Source organism: Amia ocellicauda, chromosome 13 (genome assembly GCF_036373705.1).
Source record: "Amia ocellicauda isolate fAmiCal2 chromosome 13, fAmiCal2.hap1, whole genome shotgun sequence".
Lineage (NCBI taxonomy): Eukaryota > Metazoa > Chordata > Actinopteri > Amiiformes > Amiidae > Amia > Amia ocellicauda.
The window spans coordinates 29,542,614-29,556,901 of record NC_089862.1 but is presented as its reverse complement, the minus strand read 5'-3'; the positions used below and the strand labels follow the sequence as shown (position 1 = coordinate 29,556,901).

At 42.1% G+C, this 14,288-nt stretch overlaps 2 protein-coding genes across 2 annotated transcripts; one reads left to right on the top strand and one right to left on the bottom strand.

The window, feature by feature from the left end:
• Positions 1–1,437: 1,437 nt before the first annotated feature.
• rpl9 (ribosomal protein L9) lies at positions 1,438–5,681 on the bottom strand. Its single transcript, XM_066720522.1, has 8 exons — positions 5,594–5,681; positions 4,920–4,966; positions 4,697–4,812; positions 3,828–3,923; positions 3,444–3,576; positions 3,027–3,107; positions 2,441–2,557; positions 1,438–1,566 (listed from the first exon to the last, which is right to left on the bottom strand). The coding sequence occupies exons 2-7, from the start codon at positions 4,963–4,965 to the stop codon at positions 2,451–2,453; spliced, it is 579 nt and encodes a 192-aa protein (XP_066576619.1). The 5' UTR covers position 4,966; positions 5,594–5,681; the 3' UTR covers positions 1,438–1,566; positions 2,441–2,450.
• A 163-nt stretch (positions 5,682–5,844) lies between these two features.
• lias (lipoic acid synthetase) lies at positions 5,845–14,088 on the top strand. The gene is made up of 11 exons (XM_066720521.1): positions 5,845–5,983; positions 7,164–7,336; positions 7,455–7,548; positions 7,739–7,819; positions 8,189–8,345; positions 8,708–8,765; positions 9,157–9,285; positions 11,673–11,818; positions 12,345–12,415; positions 12,821–12,932; positions 13,309–14,088. Exons 1-11 carry the CDS (start codon positions 5,897–5,899, stop codon positions 13,359–13,361), a joined length of 1,161 nt encoding a protein of 386 aa, XP_066576618.1. The 5' UTR covers positions 5,845–5,896; the 3' UTR covers positions 13,362–14,088.
• The last annotated feature ends 200 nt before the right edge of the window (positions 14,089–14,288 follow it).

Here is a 14,288-nt window from a genome sequence, read left to right as displayed (position 1 = left end):
CAAGTTTGGAAATGGCCAAAATATCTGAACACTATTGCAGTAATATTATTGATGCATGCATTTAATCAATCAAGTTCATAATACATGTGGCAACCTTAAATTGCAACTTGTGACACAATCCGTAAAATTTACAAACTCCTTACAAACACTTCCAAGAAGAAAATTAATTCAGCTTCTCAAATATGTAGATTATTAAAGTCTGTATATACAATATACCATCTGCCAAGTCTTTTTTTCTCCTTGTTTGGAGCCAGGCAAAACTGTATCTCAATGTTACCCAGTGGCAGTCCTCTCACTGGCACATTTTAATTTTATTTTAAATAAGGTTTAGATGGCAGAGGGATGCTGAAGTTCTTTCTTCTCTAAAACATTTATATTGGACTCTTTATTATTGAAACCAAGAGTGGCAGTCCTAAAGTAAGAAGCCAATTTCAGCCTTGTATATTAGTAATGAGTTACGAAAATCAGCAAATGATCTGGTGTACATGGTTCAAATTAATAACACAGTTAATAATTTCTTTAAAATAATAACCAGTGTAAAAACTGTCAGTTGAAAAGTTTTATTAAATACTATAAAATAACTGAGAATGTATTGAAAGCTGTACAGGATTATCACTACCCCGCTGGAATGATAATGCAATATTACATATAACAATGAAGTCAATACCATAGTTAGTATACCATGTCTGGTGTCGGTTTGTGGTTCAGGGTTGATGTGGGCAATCTATCAGTTCTTATACAGCGGATGGGTTTTGGGCTGCACTATTGGGAGGTGCCAGGTCTGAACCTACATCTGTGCATTACATCTGTTACATTAAAATAATTCAGATCAACGTCACATTAAATGATAAGTCTAGATGTTTGAGGTCTCAATGGGGTAAAAAAATAAGTGAAATGCAATTTATCTTTAGCTATGCATTTTTTTGCCATAAAAACATTTTCATACACATTTGTTTTTAAATGACTAATAAAGCTAGTAAAAGAATTGTACTTCAAAAATATAAAACACTGCAAACAATCACTCAGATTCCCTAGTTGAGGTGAGATCCGGCCCTCTTCACTAACATCACTTCCTGTCTGGTAGCATTAACTCTAATCATTAGTACTGAACTAAAGCTGAGGATCAGCTTGTGTCAAACTTCATGCCTGATTTTTCATTGCAATGGGTTCTATTTTAGTATGCAGCTGGGGATGAAAGAGTGCTGTACTAGGTGGTTTGCAGCTCCATACTAACTCTGAAGATCATTGCAATTGACCCTGTATGATGCCACTTCAATTTTACAAATATTAATCATTGTTCAAACAATGGCATGGACTCATCTGCATTGATGTTTGTAAAGATTTTTAACATCAAAATCTATAAGTGTGTAAAAAGAAAATGAAATGTGGAAACATTTAGTTTGGCTATAAATCTGAAATAAAATGCCATTACTCAGGTTTGGGGCTAAACTTGCTTTTATTTCACAAAGGACATAGATGTTACTCGCGAGGCCTCAACCACAGTGATGATCTCGCTCACGTCAACGCCATCCTTCTGCACGGGTGTCGTGTGTTGGATCAGGTCGGCTGAAGAGACAAGAATCAGAGAATGAAACCTGCACAGCAGCAGCGTGGTGGTCAAATCTCAACTCATTCTCGGGTGGACTGTTCTCTCTGATCAAAGATCTAGACAGCAGTCGTTAAAATTCACACAACAGTTTGTGAACAGATGAGTTTTGTAATTCATAAATGCACAATGAAATTGAAATCTTGAATGGGATGTGAATTTCCATGCTTCAAAAAGGGTTGTTGTGAACATTGAACTTATGAATATACATATCTATACGTCACTCACTATGCACATCAGACTCAAATTAAATGATTATATAAACTTTATAACTGCTACATGTTCCAACTTGAAACGCACATATTTGGCACATCAGACAAATGAGAAACACAAAACATGGGACTTTCACACTGGATGCAACAAGCAAACTGCATCTTTGAGTGCAGCAAAACAATCTCCACAACAAACACGCCAGGGAGGCAACAGGGGAAAGCCAGTGGGCAGTTGTGTCGGGGCTGCATGTACTGTGCAGTAACTGCTTGTCAAACAGCAAACGCTAAACATCAAGAAGAGGATAGCTACTATATATTTTTAACAGAAGCAGATTTATTTAAGCCCCCTCATAGACCATCCTAAACCTCTCACAATTACCCCCAAAAACCTTACTGTAGGCTAATGTGTGTTTTGGGGTATTATATAGATTAAAATTAAGCATTATAGTATGAACATGGTATCCGATCACATCTGATGTTTGGGAGATAAACCATCGGTGCCAAGGAGTGCATGACACCATGAAAATTAACCTGGAATAACAAATGTATGGGGGTGTTAGACGTTCGACTGCCCCCCCTCCATGCATCATTTCTGTGGGAAACACTCAAGGCCGATTCTAACCTTCAAGTGTTTATTGTTCTGGATCCACTACTGTTCCCTTCTCGGAGACGTAGATACCATCCAAGAATTTTCTGATATCCTTGTTTTTGACTGTGGTTGCCTGCTGGATCAGAGCAGCTGCAAAACAAAGACTTGGGTAAGTCAATCCTGACGGTCAGTGCAGTTACATTCACATAGATTATCACAGAATTAGCAGTCAATCTTAAAAGCACACACAACATTTAGGTCATAACTAGCCAATTTATTCTCTGGTTTTAATCAAAGTTATAAAACAACCAAATCCCCTTCCCTAGAAGTTAAAATTCTCTAAGGGGTCAAAAGATAAAGTTAGATAGCATATTAAAACATGTACAAAGTTGGCACCAATGACATTTGAGTTTTAGGCCATGAAGGAAAAATGCACTATTAGCAAATAATTCACAAAACTGTGCAAAACTACTAGTTAAAAAAAAAAAAAAAAAAAAAAAATTGACCCAAACAACAGAATACTAAACTAATTCATACAACTGTTAAAGGTTTCACTCAAGCTTTATGCTTTCTATTTGAAGGTGACGTAAGCAGTAAGAAAAAAAGGTTTCACACTGACCTGAGTTGGAGACCAGCTCAATGTCGTTTCCTTCCAGAACCAGCTCATCTTTCTGTGCCTGGGAGACAGTGCATGCCACTCCTGGAAGACGGGGAGACAACGGTGATTTAGCAGAGAGGCTAATGCTTTCAAGAGGAGAACACTATATAGGCACACAAAGTACATGAACATTTAAAAAATAACTATGGACGTATAACTGTAAACTTATAACCGTTACTTATGGATGGACTGCAATTTATTTGAGTCAATATTTGAGCTTTCAAAAGCTGACAACAACTACACAACACAAGGGCAGACATTTGTCCTCAACCACAGCCACATCCAATAGTAGGTTTTAACCATGGCATTTGAATCTCCACTACAATCCTGCTTCAGAGGCAGAATCAGCCATGGGGTAGCAGAGTTCTCTCCACCCACCTGGCCTCATGCGCACTCTGCGGATGTACTTCTCGCCCAGGAAGTTCCTGATCTCGACCAGGCTGCCATTGTCCTGCATCACCACGTTGATGGGGAAATGGGCGTACACAGACCTCATCTTGTACCGGAAGCCCTGGAAGGAACACAGAAAAAGGTTAACCTCAACTGGGCAAACTAACAGCTCTGAGGGTTCTATGCTAATTTGGGAGGTCTTGGCAATAACTGACTTACACATGGGTCTGCAGTGCTTCATCTTATTTAGCCATTAAGATCTGATGCACATTTTAAATGCAGGTCCATAAATGTAGGACATTCTCAGGCAACAATCTTATTCTTGACAACACAGCACAAGAACTTCCAAATGTGTAATGGAGAGAGACTTACCATTGTCACTCCCTTGATCATGTTCTGCACATGACTGCAGATGGTGCGGACTGTAGCAAGCTCCTTTCTGTTACCCCACCATTTGTCTACACGAAGCTGGAGGACAAAAGGGCATTGTTTTATTTCACAAGAGCTCCCACTGTAAACCAAAGCTAACAATATCAACAAACAGCCTGCAATTTTGACAACCATGTGACACCACAGTGCCCTACATCAACGTATTCCTATTTTAGCACTTTGCTGACTTCTTGTTCCGGATAGACCATGGTACTCTTTGGCAGCAGAACGAAGGACCAAGAGTTATCTTTCCAGGGTAAATCACAGGAGTGCCTCTCCTCTCATACCAACTCAAACCATTATTAGACCAAATTATTTCCAACAAACCACACGTTCTACTGAATGAGTTCAAGACCCCTTTTCTTTAGATTTACCAGGTTCCCGTTTGATGAAGCAGAAAACCCCTTTCAAATAACATCCAAGTCTCACTCCTTTTCCACCCGCGCCCCTAAGCGGTGAAACTACCTACCCACAGAGCTCAGGACTGTTTAGCTCAAGACACACCTGTCCAGACTGTACCTGTCATACCACAGCCGAATCCCCTGGGCAGCTCCACACTCCTATTAAACTACGCTCCCTCCTACCCTTGATAGCTTACGTATTTTCAGCACTATCACTTAACCAACTTGTCCAATGCCCTTTAGCACACACCTGGGCAATAACTACTACAATAATGTTTGTGAAAATCAAGTCACCCTGGGTGAGCGCGTCCGCTAATAAATAACTTGGCAGACAAATCCCCAAATCCTTACTGGTGCAAGCAAATGATCCCTGGTGGGTGTTTTGAGTTCATGCTGCCTAGTCTAACTCACCTTCTTGTGATTCTTGCCCAGGAGACTGAGCTCCAGGTTGATGTGGTTGAACTCCCGGCGCAGGATCCCTCGGGGCCCCTTCACGATCACGGTTCGCCCTTTCAACGTCACCTCGACTGTGGATACAAAATATTGGCCATTGAAGTGCAATGTGCAACCAGTGCGGAGGCCCTGAAGTACCGAGGAAATTAGTTAACCCCCCCCAAGAAAAACCTCAGCTTACCGTTGTCGGGAATGTCGACGGTCTGGTTGCTGAGAATGGTCTTCATTCTGGGAGCAGAAGAAATAAAGCACGTTAACAGCACGGCAGCAGTGGAGGACATGAAAACGTGGAACCATATTGATCAGTGGACTTGCTACGGCAACACAAGTGGCCCATCTCACCAGGAACTAAACGGGTAAACGAACTACTGGGTCATATGGAGTGTTAAAGTGAAACAAACTACATATAAAGTGACATTTGTGATTATCCTTGCAGTATTACTGTGCCTAAACATTACCCCGACGTACACCTCTGTTGCAAAACGTCAGAACCGGTGGCTAGTTTCTCAAATAAGCCCAGTACATACATTACTATACATTGAGAGAAACGTTAATGATCATTTTCAAGAATCGGACTCTAAAACGTAGCGACCTTTATTATTATAATGCGGGTTAAAGACTTGGAGGGGGGAGAAGGGCCTGCATTTTTTTTAATGGGATGATCTGCTCCGGACCGGCATGATAAACATTACTTTTTGTGCCATCATCGGTGCTTGAACACATTAATACACAACACATAATGTATATGGGAAGTTGTATTTCCTTCCAAAGTTGTTATTAGAGGCATATAGAGCCCAATAAATGAAGATTTTGTCGGATTTCAATGCAACTGCAATACGTGATGTAACTCCTTACCTCGCCGATGGTAGAGGAAAGGAAGAAGAGAGGACGTAAGCACGCAATTGTACTCTTCCGACGTTTTACGTCATGACGTAGACTTTTTCATCAGACATTACCATACGATCAAGTGTTTAAAGTTCAATTACATATTGTTAAAATCCATAGTTTCTAATTATATTTTACATTATTCGCCGTGTATTTCTTACAAAGGTGTCAAAGCGCATTTTGCAAAGAACAAGATTTAACTGCTACGAAAACAGTCTGCAGACGGACATAATCGATGCCAGAGTTGTGGGTCAATGCCGTCTTGTAGAAGATATGGCGTTAGTAAAGCATTCAGGGTTTGTCGGTCGTCTCCCTTGCAGTAGGGTTTGGTTGAAATCCAGGGCTCACGATGTCATACGTGTAAGTGTTTCTTTGCATTGACCTCTCTTGAAATTTGCAAAGTCACTCGTCCGAAGTGGGACGTATTTTGCTCCAGAGGGGCCTGGGTTAGTACGAGCAGCTGCTGCACTGTTTACTGATTAGTTGGTTTTCATAATCGCCTTCCTTGCACCTTCATCGAGAAACATGCCTGCGTTATTGGGATTATACGGATTGTGTTGACCTCATTGCCATGTTTTATTACGTAGTGCTGTCAACAGTCATAAGAAAACCCTACTGACTCAAGCAATTCAGAGTAACAACAATCGGTAAAACTATTGCACGTTTGATTATTTCTTGGTAACTTGCAGAGCAAAACTGTTACTGTTAGAATAAAATAGAAGTGTAATTGATCTCCTTTTCTTGAAAGTTTGTCTGGTCATAACCAGCTTTGGGAAGCTAAGTGGTATCCTACATGACTGTCTACTAAAACTATATATTAATGCAATTGTATGTTGTCCAATTTAAATCGTTGAAAAAGTGTATGATGTTGTTTATGAATTATTGGGTTTTTACCACACTATACTTCACATTGTTTTTACAATGGTACACCACACTACTCTATATAGTAAATGAAAGTCTTCAAATGAATACTCATGAATCTACAGAACATTGTCTTTGTGAACACCAAACAATGGAAAAATAAAAATCTACAGGGAAAGCTGACAGCGGATTAAGAGGGGAATCAATGCACTCACCCATCCTACTCAACCAAGTTCAAATAGTTTTGTGCAGCAGTTTCATTCCAAGGAAGTTCTTAGTTGCTTACAGTGAGGAGGAAACTTAATGCATCCTCTTCTGAAACATTGCCATTTTGTGCCAGTAGCTCACAACACTGCAGATAATATGAGGAAGTATTTAGCTAATTAAACTACAGGTGGATTTTCTTTAGGTAGGGTAGATTGAGAAGACCTGTTTTGCAATTTAGGGTTAGCTGCCCATCACTTTCAGAAAAGTGCCATGGGATCTTAGTGACTCCGGACCTCTATAATGTTTCACCTGTAAATAACTGGCCAGCTAGTTGTTTATCCCTTATATATTTTTCTAAAGATGTTTCGCAAGTCACTGAAGCTTTTCTTCACTCCAGCTACTCGCAAACGCATCACCACTCTGGTATGGTTGCTGAGGGCTGAAATGCGTCAACGCTTTCCCTTCATGACAGGTGTGTGTGAACACGGTGACAACCCCTGCCAGCGCTGTCCCTCCACCGGCAGGCAAGAAGAAAGAGCTGCTGGATCATGGGCCTGACCTGCAGGACTTCATATCCGGGGAGCTGGCAGAGAAGAGCAACTGGGATGAATATAAAGGCACCCTCAAACGACAGAAAGGAGAGAGGTATGGCGAAGGCAGACTTTCAGGGTGCAGAACAGATCATTTGATAATTAAGTTTACCTGATAGCTGTGCTGATACCTGCATGTGAAGGCAATACAGACACGTATTTGTCTCTCCCAGGTTAAGGCTGCCTCCCTGGCTAAAGACCGAGATTCCCATTGGGAAAAACTACAATAAGCTGAAGAACACACTGCGGAATTTAAACCTGAACACAGTAAGCTGATCCACTCTTTCTAAATCCTATCGAAACCATTTGTGTTTGTCAGTATGGTTCTTGTATTCAGCAGCACTCCATATAACTGCCAACAGCACTTAGATTGCTCTTAAAGATCGCTATTGAAAAGCAGGGCGTTTAAAAGATTGCCATTAATTGCAGCATGATGATTTGTCCTCCCTGTCCGCAGGTCTGTGAGGAGGCGAGATGTCCTAACGTTGGGGAATGCTGGGGTGGGGGAGAGTACTCCACCGCCACAGCTACAATCATGGTAAGTCGTCCGCACTAGAGGAGTTTACATAGTGCCAAAGACAAGGGTGGTTCAGATGGAGAGCACAGTGGGACAGGGGCAATGTAGGGCAGCACAACAAACGGCAGGGAAGAGACAGGGGAATGGACTGTAGGATCTGGAAGTGGCAGTCTGTTGGTTGATTTTTCAATTAAACGCATCAATAAAACGAACACAACTATGGTGTGGCAGGGATTGTCACTTTCCTCTTGCCTCAGACCCTCCTCCCATTGAGCGCCCTTGTCTGTCTTGCTCTTCCAGGGTCACTCTGTATCTTGGCCATTGCAAAGGGTGTGATTGCAGTACAGTTTGTCATATTTGCTTGTGAAAGAGCCCCCTCTGTCTCTCCAGTTGATGGGGGACACATGCACCAGAGGCTGCAGGTTCTGTTCTGTGAAAACGGCCAGGAAGCCCCCGCCCCTGGACCCCGAAGAGCCATTCAACACAGCCCAGGCCATCGCGCAGTGGGGGCTGGACTACGTGGTGCTGACATCAGTGGACAGAGACGGTGAGAGACCAGGGGCCGAGCAGTGGATGATACCGTTTCCTGGTTTTCATGTGCTGTAAACAGTGCTGTCTTTTTAATTCCCACATCACCCAGACAATGCTTTAACCCGTTCTGCTCATCCCCATGTTACACAGATGCCTGGGCTGGTCTTGTACTCTCTGTGCTCTTAATGCTCTTCCAACTGGGACAAGCTGCTAACCAGTTGGGCTTGTGAAACTGTATGAGTCTCAGTACCATAGCATAGTCAGGGCGGAGATAAATCTGCTTTTATTTCCAAAGGAAGAAGAGTAGAAAATAATAGAATGCTGTCAGACCGAACACGTTTGATTAATCCGTGCCCTTCTGTGGTGTTTTCTTAACAGACCTTGCTGACGGAGGTTCGGAGCACTTCGCAAAGACAGTGTCTCACCTGAAGGAGAGGTGAGGCTATTTCTGGCAAGCTCTGAGAGGTTTCACGGGGGCCTGCAGTGATTTATGTATGAGAGGATACTGGAATTTCTAGTACTGTTTTGAATTTGTGTTTTTTATGTAGAAGGCTTGAAGTAAAGTAATGCATCACTTTATTACTCCAGCTTTTGATACTTTTGATTTCTATTATTGTGATGTTTCAAACCCCAGTGAGGCTAACAGCAGTTTCTTGCAGTTCAGACATTTTTATTTGACACATTTCTACCTGATATATTCATCCCTAGAGTGACTTAATTCACATGCTCAATCACACTAAATCGCATGGTGCTGGGGTTATGGTGGGGATTGGAATTAGGGCTGAATATGGGCTCAAGTTATTCTTCTCCTTGGCACATTTTCATAGGAGTCCAAAAATCCTTGTGGAGTGCCTGACTCCTGACTTCAGAGGGGACCTACAGGCTGTGGAAAAAATCGCACTGTCGGGATTAGATGTCTACGCACACAATGTTGAAACTGTCAGAGAATTGCAAAGGTAAGCTCAATTTGTTCATTGCTCTTTGAGTGTTCCTTGGCGGACCACAGAATCCTTATTTTCGAAACAAGTAGATCATTAGATCTAGTTCATTTAGAGGGAAAAAACGAGGCTATGCACTGGGCTTGACTTCTAACTTCAAGACCGCTTCTTTCATATATATTTAACATTGAAAAGCTCAACAGACCATCAGTAAACACACTGATAGGACAACAGTATTTTCTTTGACACATCTTGAGTAAATGCTAGTTAATTTTCCCAGGGTGGTCATGAAGAAGGCCTTATTCAAAAAGTCAGATGAGATTAGGGCTCTCCATGAAAAGAGGTCTGCAAAGTACACAACATTTGTATACCCAAGTGCTCCTGTTTTGGTTAATCTCAATAGTAAAACCAAAATAGCAGAATACCTGAAAAGCCACATCTTTGAGTTTGTCAGGATTTTGTGCTGTATGCAACAGCTTCTCTTGTATCCAATTATGAAATCAATTAACCTGTATTAAGGCCTAAACAAATAAACAAAATCTAAATTCCACAGTAAATAATAAAAAAAGGCAGTGTTTACTTAGTGGAATGAAAACATACTATGGTGTGTTAAACGTTATTAGTACTGCTAGTACATGACTACACCCTTCTGTGCTAGTTTTTGTTTGACAATAGGATCTTAGGCTGAGTAAAAGGCACATTGCATCTGGGAGGTACGAACATCTAAATGACCATACTGCTTTTACAGAGACCCATTTATAGGTTTGTAAATCGTGGATCCAGGTGCCCCTATGGAAATATATTCCTCACAGCTCCTTTAATCACACCTAGGCCCTCACTGTATAGTGAACAGGGGCAGTACCACGTATAAACCGCCATACGCCCTTATATGGAGATTTCAGAGCCTTTTTCTAGTTCAGGCTGCATCAGTAAAAAATTAGGTCATACAGTATTCATTTTAGTTTTGTTTTTTTGGGGTGCACTTCTGGGAAGCAGTCACATGAGGGCGGTAGAAAATGGGCAGGAGAAGGCACTGGATGAGAAATTGAATCGTCCAGAAAAAAAAAAGCAGCAATCTGCCTCCCTTTGTTTCCAGCCCACAGGATGGGTTGAGACCAGCAGGTGGCAGGCGTCTGCTATACGATGAGAAATGGACGGTTCTACCCTGAATTTTGGAAAACTGTGTTAGCTCAGTGAGCAATACATTATTTAGCTCAGAAAACACAGAAAGTACATTTTGAGGGGGGGGGGGGTCCATGCTATACACACCTTGAGACTTGTTTTGTTAATTTGGCGGGCAGTGTGCATGTGTATATGTCAGTGTGCTTTATACATATTTTATGTAGACATTGGTATGTATGTGCCTGTGTTTACATGAATTAGTCATGAAAGAATACTACACTACAGATATAGCTGTAGAATATTGAGGGTGAAATACAGATCAGTACTGATAGTGAATACTGATTTTTTTTTTATGCAGTTCCACTGAGTTAGCAATAAAGACATTTAGTCCATTCTAATGATAATTGAACCTTGATAGGGCAGCACGGTGGCATGGTGGTGCGGTGGCTAGCACTGCTGCCTTACAGCTCCAGGGGTCCTGGGTTTGAGTCCTGGCTTGGGGTGCCTGTCTGTGTGGAGTTTGCATGTTCTCCCCGTTTCTGTGTGGGTTTCCTTCGGGCACTCCGGTTTCCTCCCACCGTCCAAAAGACATGTGGGTTAGGTTAATTGGCAATGCTAAATTGCCCTGTAGGTATGTGTATGTGTGTTTTGCCCAGCAATGGCCTGGCATCCCATCCTGGGTGTATTCCTGCTCTATGCCTGCCGGGATTGGCTCTGGCTTCCACCAGATAAGTGGTTTTGAAAATGGATGGTTGGATGGATGAACCTTGACAATGGCTGAATTAAACACGCAGAGGATCTAAATGTAGGCTTCCACATGGAAACTTTCTCATGGAAACATACCTTTTAGGCTTCAAGTGAATTTATACTGAGCAGTATAAATAATGCACTTCGTGTTCTGAAGGAGATGAATCTGTACTAATGTATTATACATGAATCTAATCGCTGCTAATTAAGTGCATTTGGAAAATTAACGATTCAAGAAATTGTAATTGATAATGATTTGTCTTTACTGGAGGTTGTGTTCAAAACTGCAGGGTGGACCTAATGAAGTGTCACTTATCTTGGGTATTAAAATAACTTTGCATGAATATGAAATGACTCGCAATAGTGCAGTTTAACGTGGCTCAGCTTGTGTGTAAATGGCATATATGGGTATGTCTCGGACTGGTCGTTTGCAGGACACCTGAGATGCCCTTCATAAAATCTCATGCCTGCTCAGACTGCGGTCTCTGCGGTTCACAGACATACTTCTGAGCTCTCGGGACATGTTTTGTTCACAGGCTGGTTCGGGACCCGCGGGCCAATTTCGACCAGTCTCTGAGTGTCCTGAAGCACGCAAAGAAAGTTAAGCCTTCCCTGCTGTCAAAGACCTCCATCATGCTGGGCCTGGGGGAGACGGACAACCAGGTGTATGCAACCCTGAAAGGTAATGACCCTCGACATGAGAAAAGGAGGGAGCCAGGGGAGAGGGGTGTATCCAACCGTCTGGGTCTTTAGGAACGCTTCTAGTTATAGTAAGTATTCATTTTCAAATAGTAAGTGTGTCGTCCATGTTCCCCATTGTAATGTTCAGGAACACTAAATTCTGTATTTTTGCAGCAGGTTTCCTACAAAGATATTGCAAAGCCTTTGTTGCAACAGTGACCACTGTCTTTTATATGCAACAATGAGAATTAGAAGCAGAAAGCCTATCTGGATGCTGGCGTTGTGGCGCAGATTTATTCTCTTGCTGTTTTTCATTCTCTCATCACCTCACAGTGAAAGCCTAAAATTGCATTTGAGGGGTGTTAAAATGACAGTAGCTATTGGAGGTTTCTGAGGCTGATTTCAGCTCAACTGGTGACAGTGTGCAGCTCATTCCCTTAGGTAGTACTTTCCCATAAAGATTTCTGAAAGACCGGACGGGACTACAGAGATCGACTGTCGATAACCTTGGTGTTGTCTCTAAACAGAGCTGCGAGAGGGTGGAGTAGATTGTCTGACATTGGGACAGTACATGCAGCCAACCAGACGGCACCTAAAGGTGAGCATTCCATTCTTACGATCAACATATCTGGGGAGCTGGCAGAGAAGAGCAACTGGGATGAATATAGTTCATCCCAGTTGGAGTTCCTGTTGGAGTGATCCCACTAAAGAGCCTTCATAGGCAGCTGAACTATGAGATCTGTATCCTGTCACGTGGGTTGAAGCTAGCTGGCCTATTCAAACAACTGTATTGGTGCACATGCGGGTGGTAGGCTCCACGGTCGACCACGGAACATAGCTGCGGGAAGCCGATCTGTTCGATATAGTGTCACCCCATGTCTTTGTGTACCTCGCTTTTATCTGTGCTGCAGTTTTTCAATACAGTTGTTTGATACATCAGCTGAGGTTATAATCGCTTTATGTATTTATTGCGGTCTAATGTGGACTTTGTCTGGGTGTGCAGGTTGAGGAGTATGTGACGCCAGAGAAGTTCCAGCACTGGGAGGATGTGGGGAAGGAGCTGGGCTTTGTGTACACAGCCAGCGGGCCTCTGGTGCGCTCGTCCTACAAAGCAGGTACTGTAGGCTCCTCCTCTACCCCTGGGCTCCTCCTGGGGCATCAACTCTGTCTGTGTCACACAGGGCAATGTGATGCTTTGTGTGATGGCACCCACTGCGAAGAATCTTCAGCAGAGGGAGGTGGCACAGAGAGAGTCTGGTATAAAATGGAAGCTGGACTGAATACAGTTCACTGAATAATAGTATAAACAATCAGATGTACAATTAAACTTATTTTATGGGGGGGGGTATCTTCATCCCTTTTCTATTGTGTTTATTTGATATATTTTATACGATATATTTTCTGCCCATTAATGTTGTACATGTACCGTGTGTAGGAGTAAACCTAGCAAAGTGGAGATGGTTGCTTAATGAGTACTCATGTTTTTGACAGGTGAGTTCTTCTTGAAGAATCTGATTGAGAAAAAGAAGGCAGAGTCGTCTTAATGAGCCACCAGGTGATCCGGACAGCTTCGCCCCAGGTGTCTCTGAGCAACACACTACTTCACCACCTCTGATGCCCTGTCTGTGACCAGAATAATGTAGTACAGAATAATTTCTGTGGACAGTCTTCCTGGCTCCCAATCTTGTAAATGTCACCCAAACTTCTAGAGTTTAAAAGCTTAGCTGTTGGGATTCAGCCGCTTCTCACGAGTTGGCTGATAATTGGAGTATTTTGAAATTGGATACAATTGGAGTGTACCAATATTAGGGCAATTAATATTTGATTCCTCTCTGAATACCTTGCTGAACAACACTGTAGCATTAGTATGTATAATCAAAGACCAGTGTGCACTGATAAGGCAAAGCAAGATCATCAGAAATTAGATTCTGTGTGGACATGAGGGGGATGGAAAACTTAGGCTGACCTACCTAGATGAACCAGGACTGTGATTCGGTGTGCCTTCATGGGCATTTAATTGAAGTGACGAAAAAAAATAGATATTATTTGATACCCTGCTCATACAGGATAGTTTGTCCTTTGATATCTTCCTGCTCTGGGCTGTGTGGCAGATTTGTAGAAAATGTCAAGCAGAAGTTTTAACTGTACAGAATGTCTTGTAAAGTCTTTTTCTGTCTACTACAGCATTTATGACTGAAATCAACTGTACTATAATTTTATTTTATGATCTGTAAGTTCCCTTTGAAATATTAAAATACTTAAGTAGTTTTAGTACAATTGTATGTATTATTTAAGAACATAAGGAAGTTTACAAACGAGAGGAGGCCATTCGACCCATCGTGCTCGGTTGGTGTCCATTAATAACTAAGTGATCCAAGGATCCTATTTGTTTTAATTCTTCTTCTAGTCTCCAGAGTGCAGCAGCCAGCTCATCAAGGAAATAGGAAGCACAACAGAAGGAACGTCCAGAA

Coding starts and splice junctions, on each gene's coding strand:
- rpl9 (XM_066720522.1), bottom strand. CDS start 4,965: ATGAAGACCATTCTCAGCAACCAGACCGTCGACATTCCCGACAACG. Junction 4,813..4,919: donor CGTCGACATTCCCGACAACG/GTAAGCTGAGGT, acceptor TTGTATCCACAG/TCGAGGTGACGTTGAAAGGG. Junction 3,924..4,696: donor TGGGCAAGAATCACAAGAAG/GTGAGTTAGACT, acceptor TTTGTCCTCCAG/CTTCGTGTAGACAAATGGTG.
- lias (XM_066720521.1), top strand. CDS start 5,897: ATGGCGTTAGTAAAGCATTCAGGGTTTGTCGGTCGTCTCCCTTGCAGT. Junction 7,549..7,738: donor GGAATTTAAACCTGAACACA/GTAAGCTGATCC, acceptor CCCTGTCCGCAG/GTCTGTGAGGAGGCGAGATG. Junction 8,766..9,156: donor GTGTCTCACCTGAAGGAGAG/GTGAGGCTATTT, acceptor ACATTTTCATAG/GAGTCCAAAAATCCTTGTGG.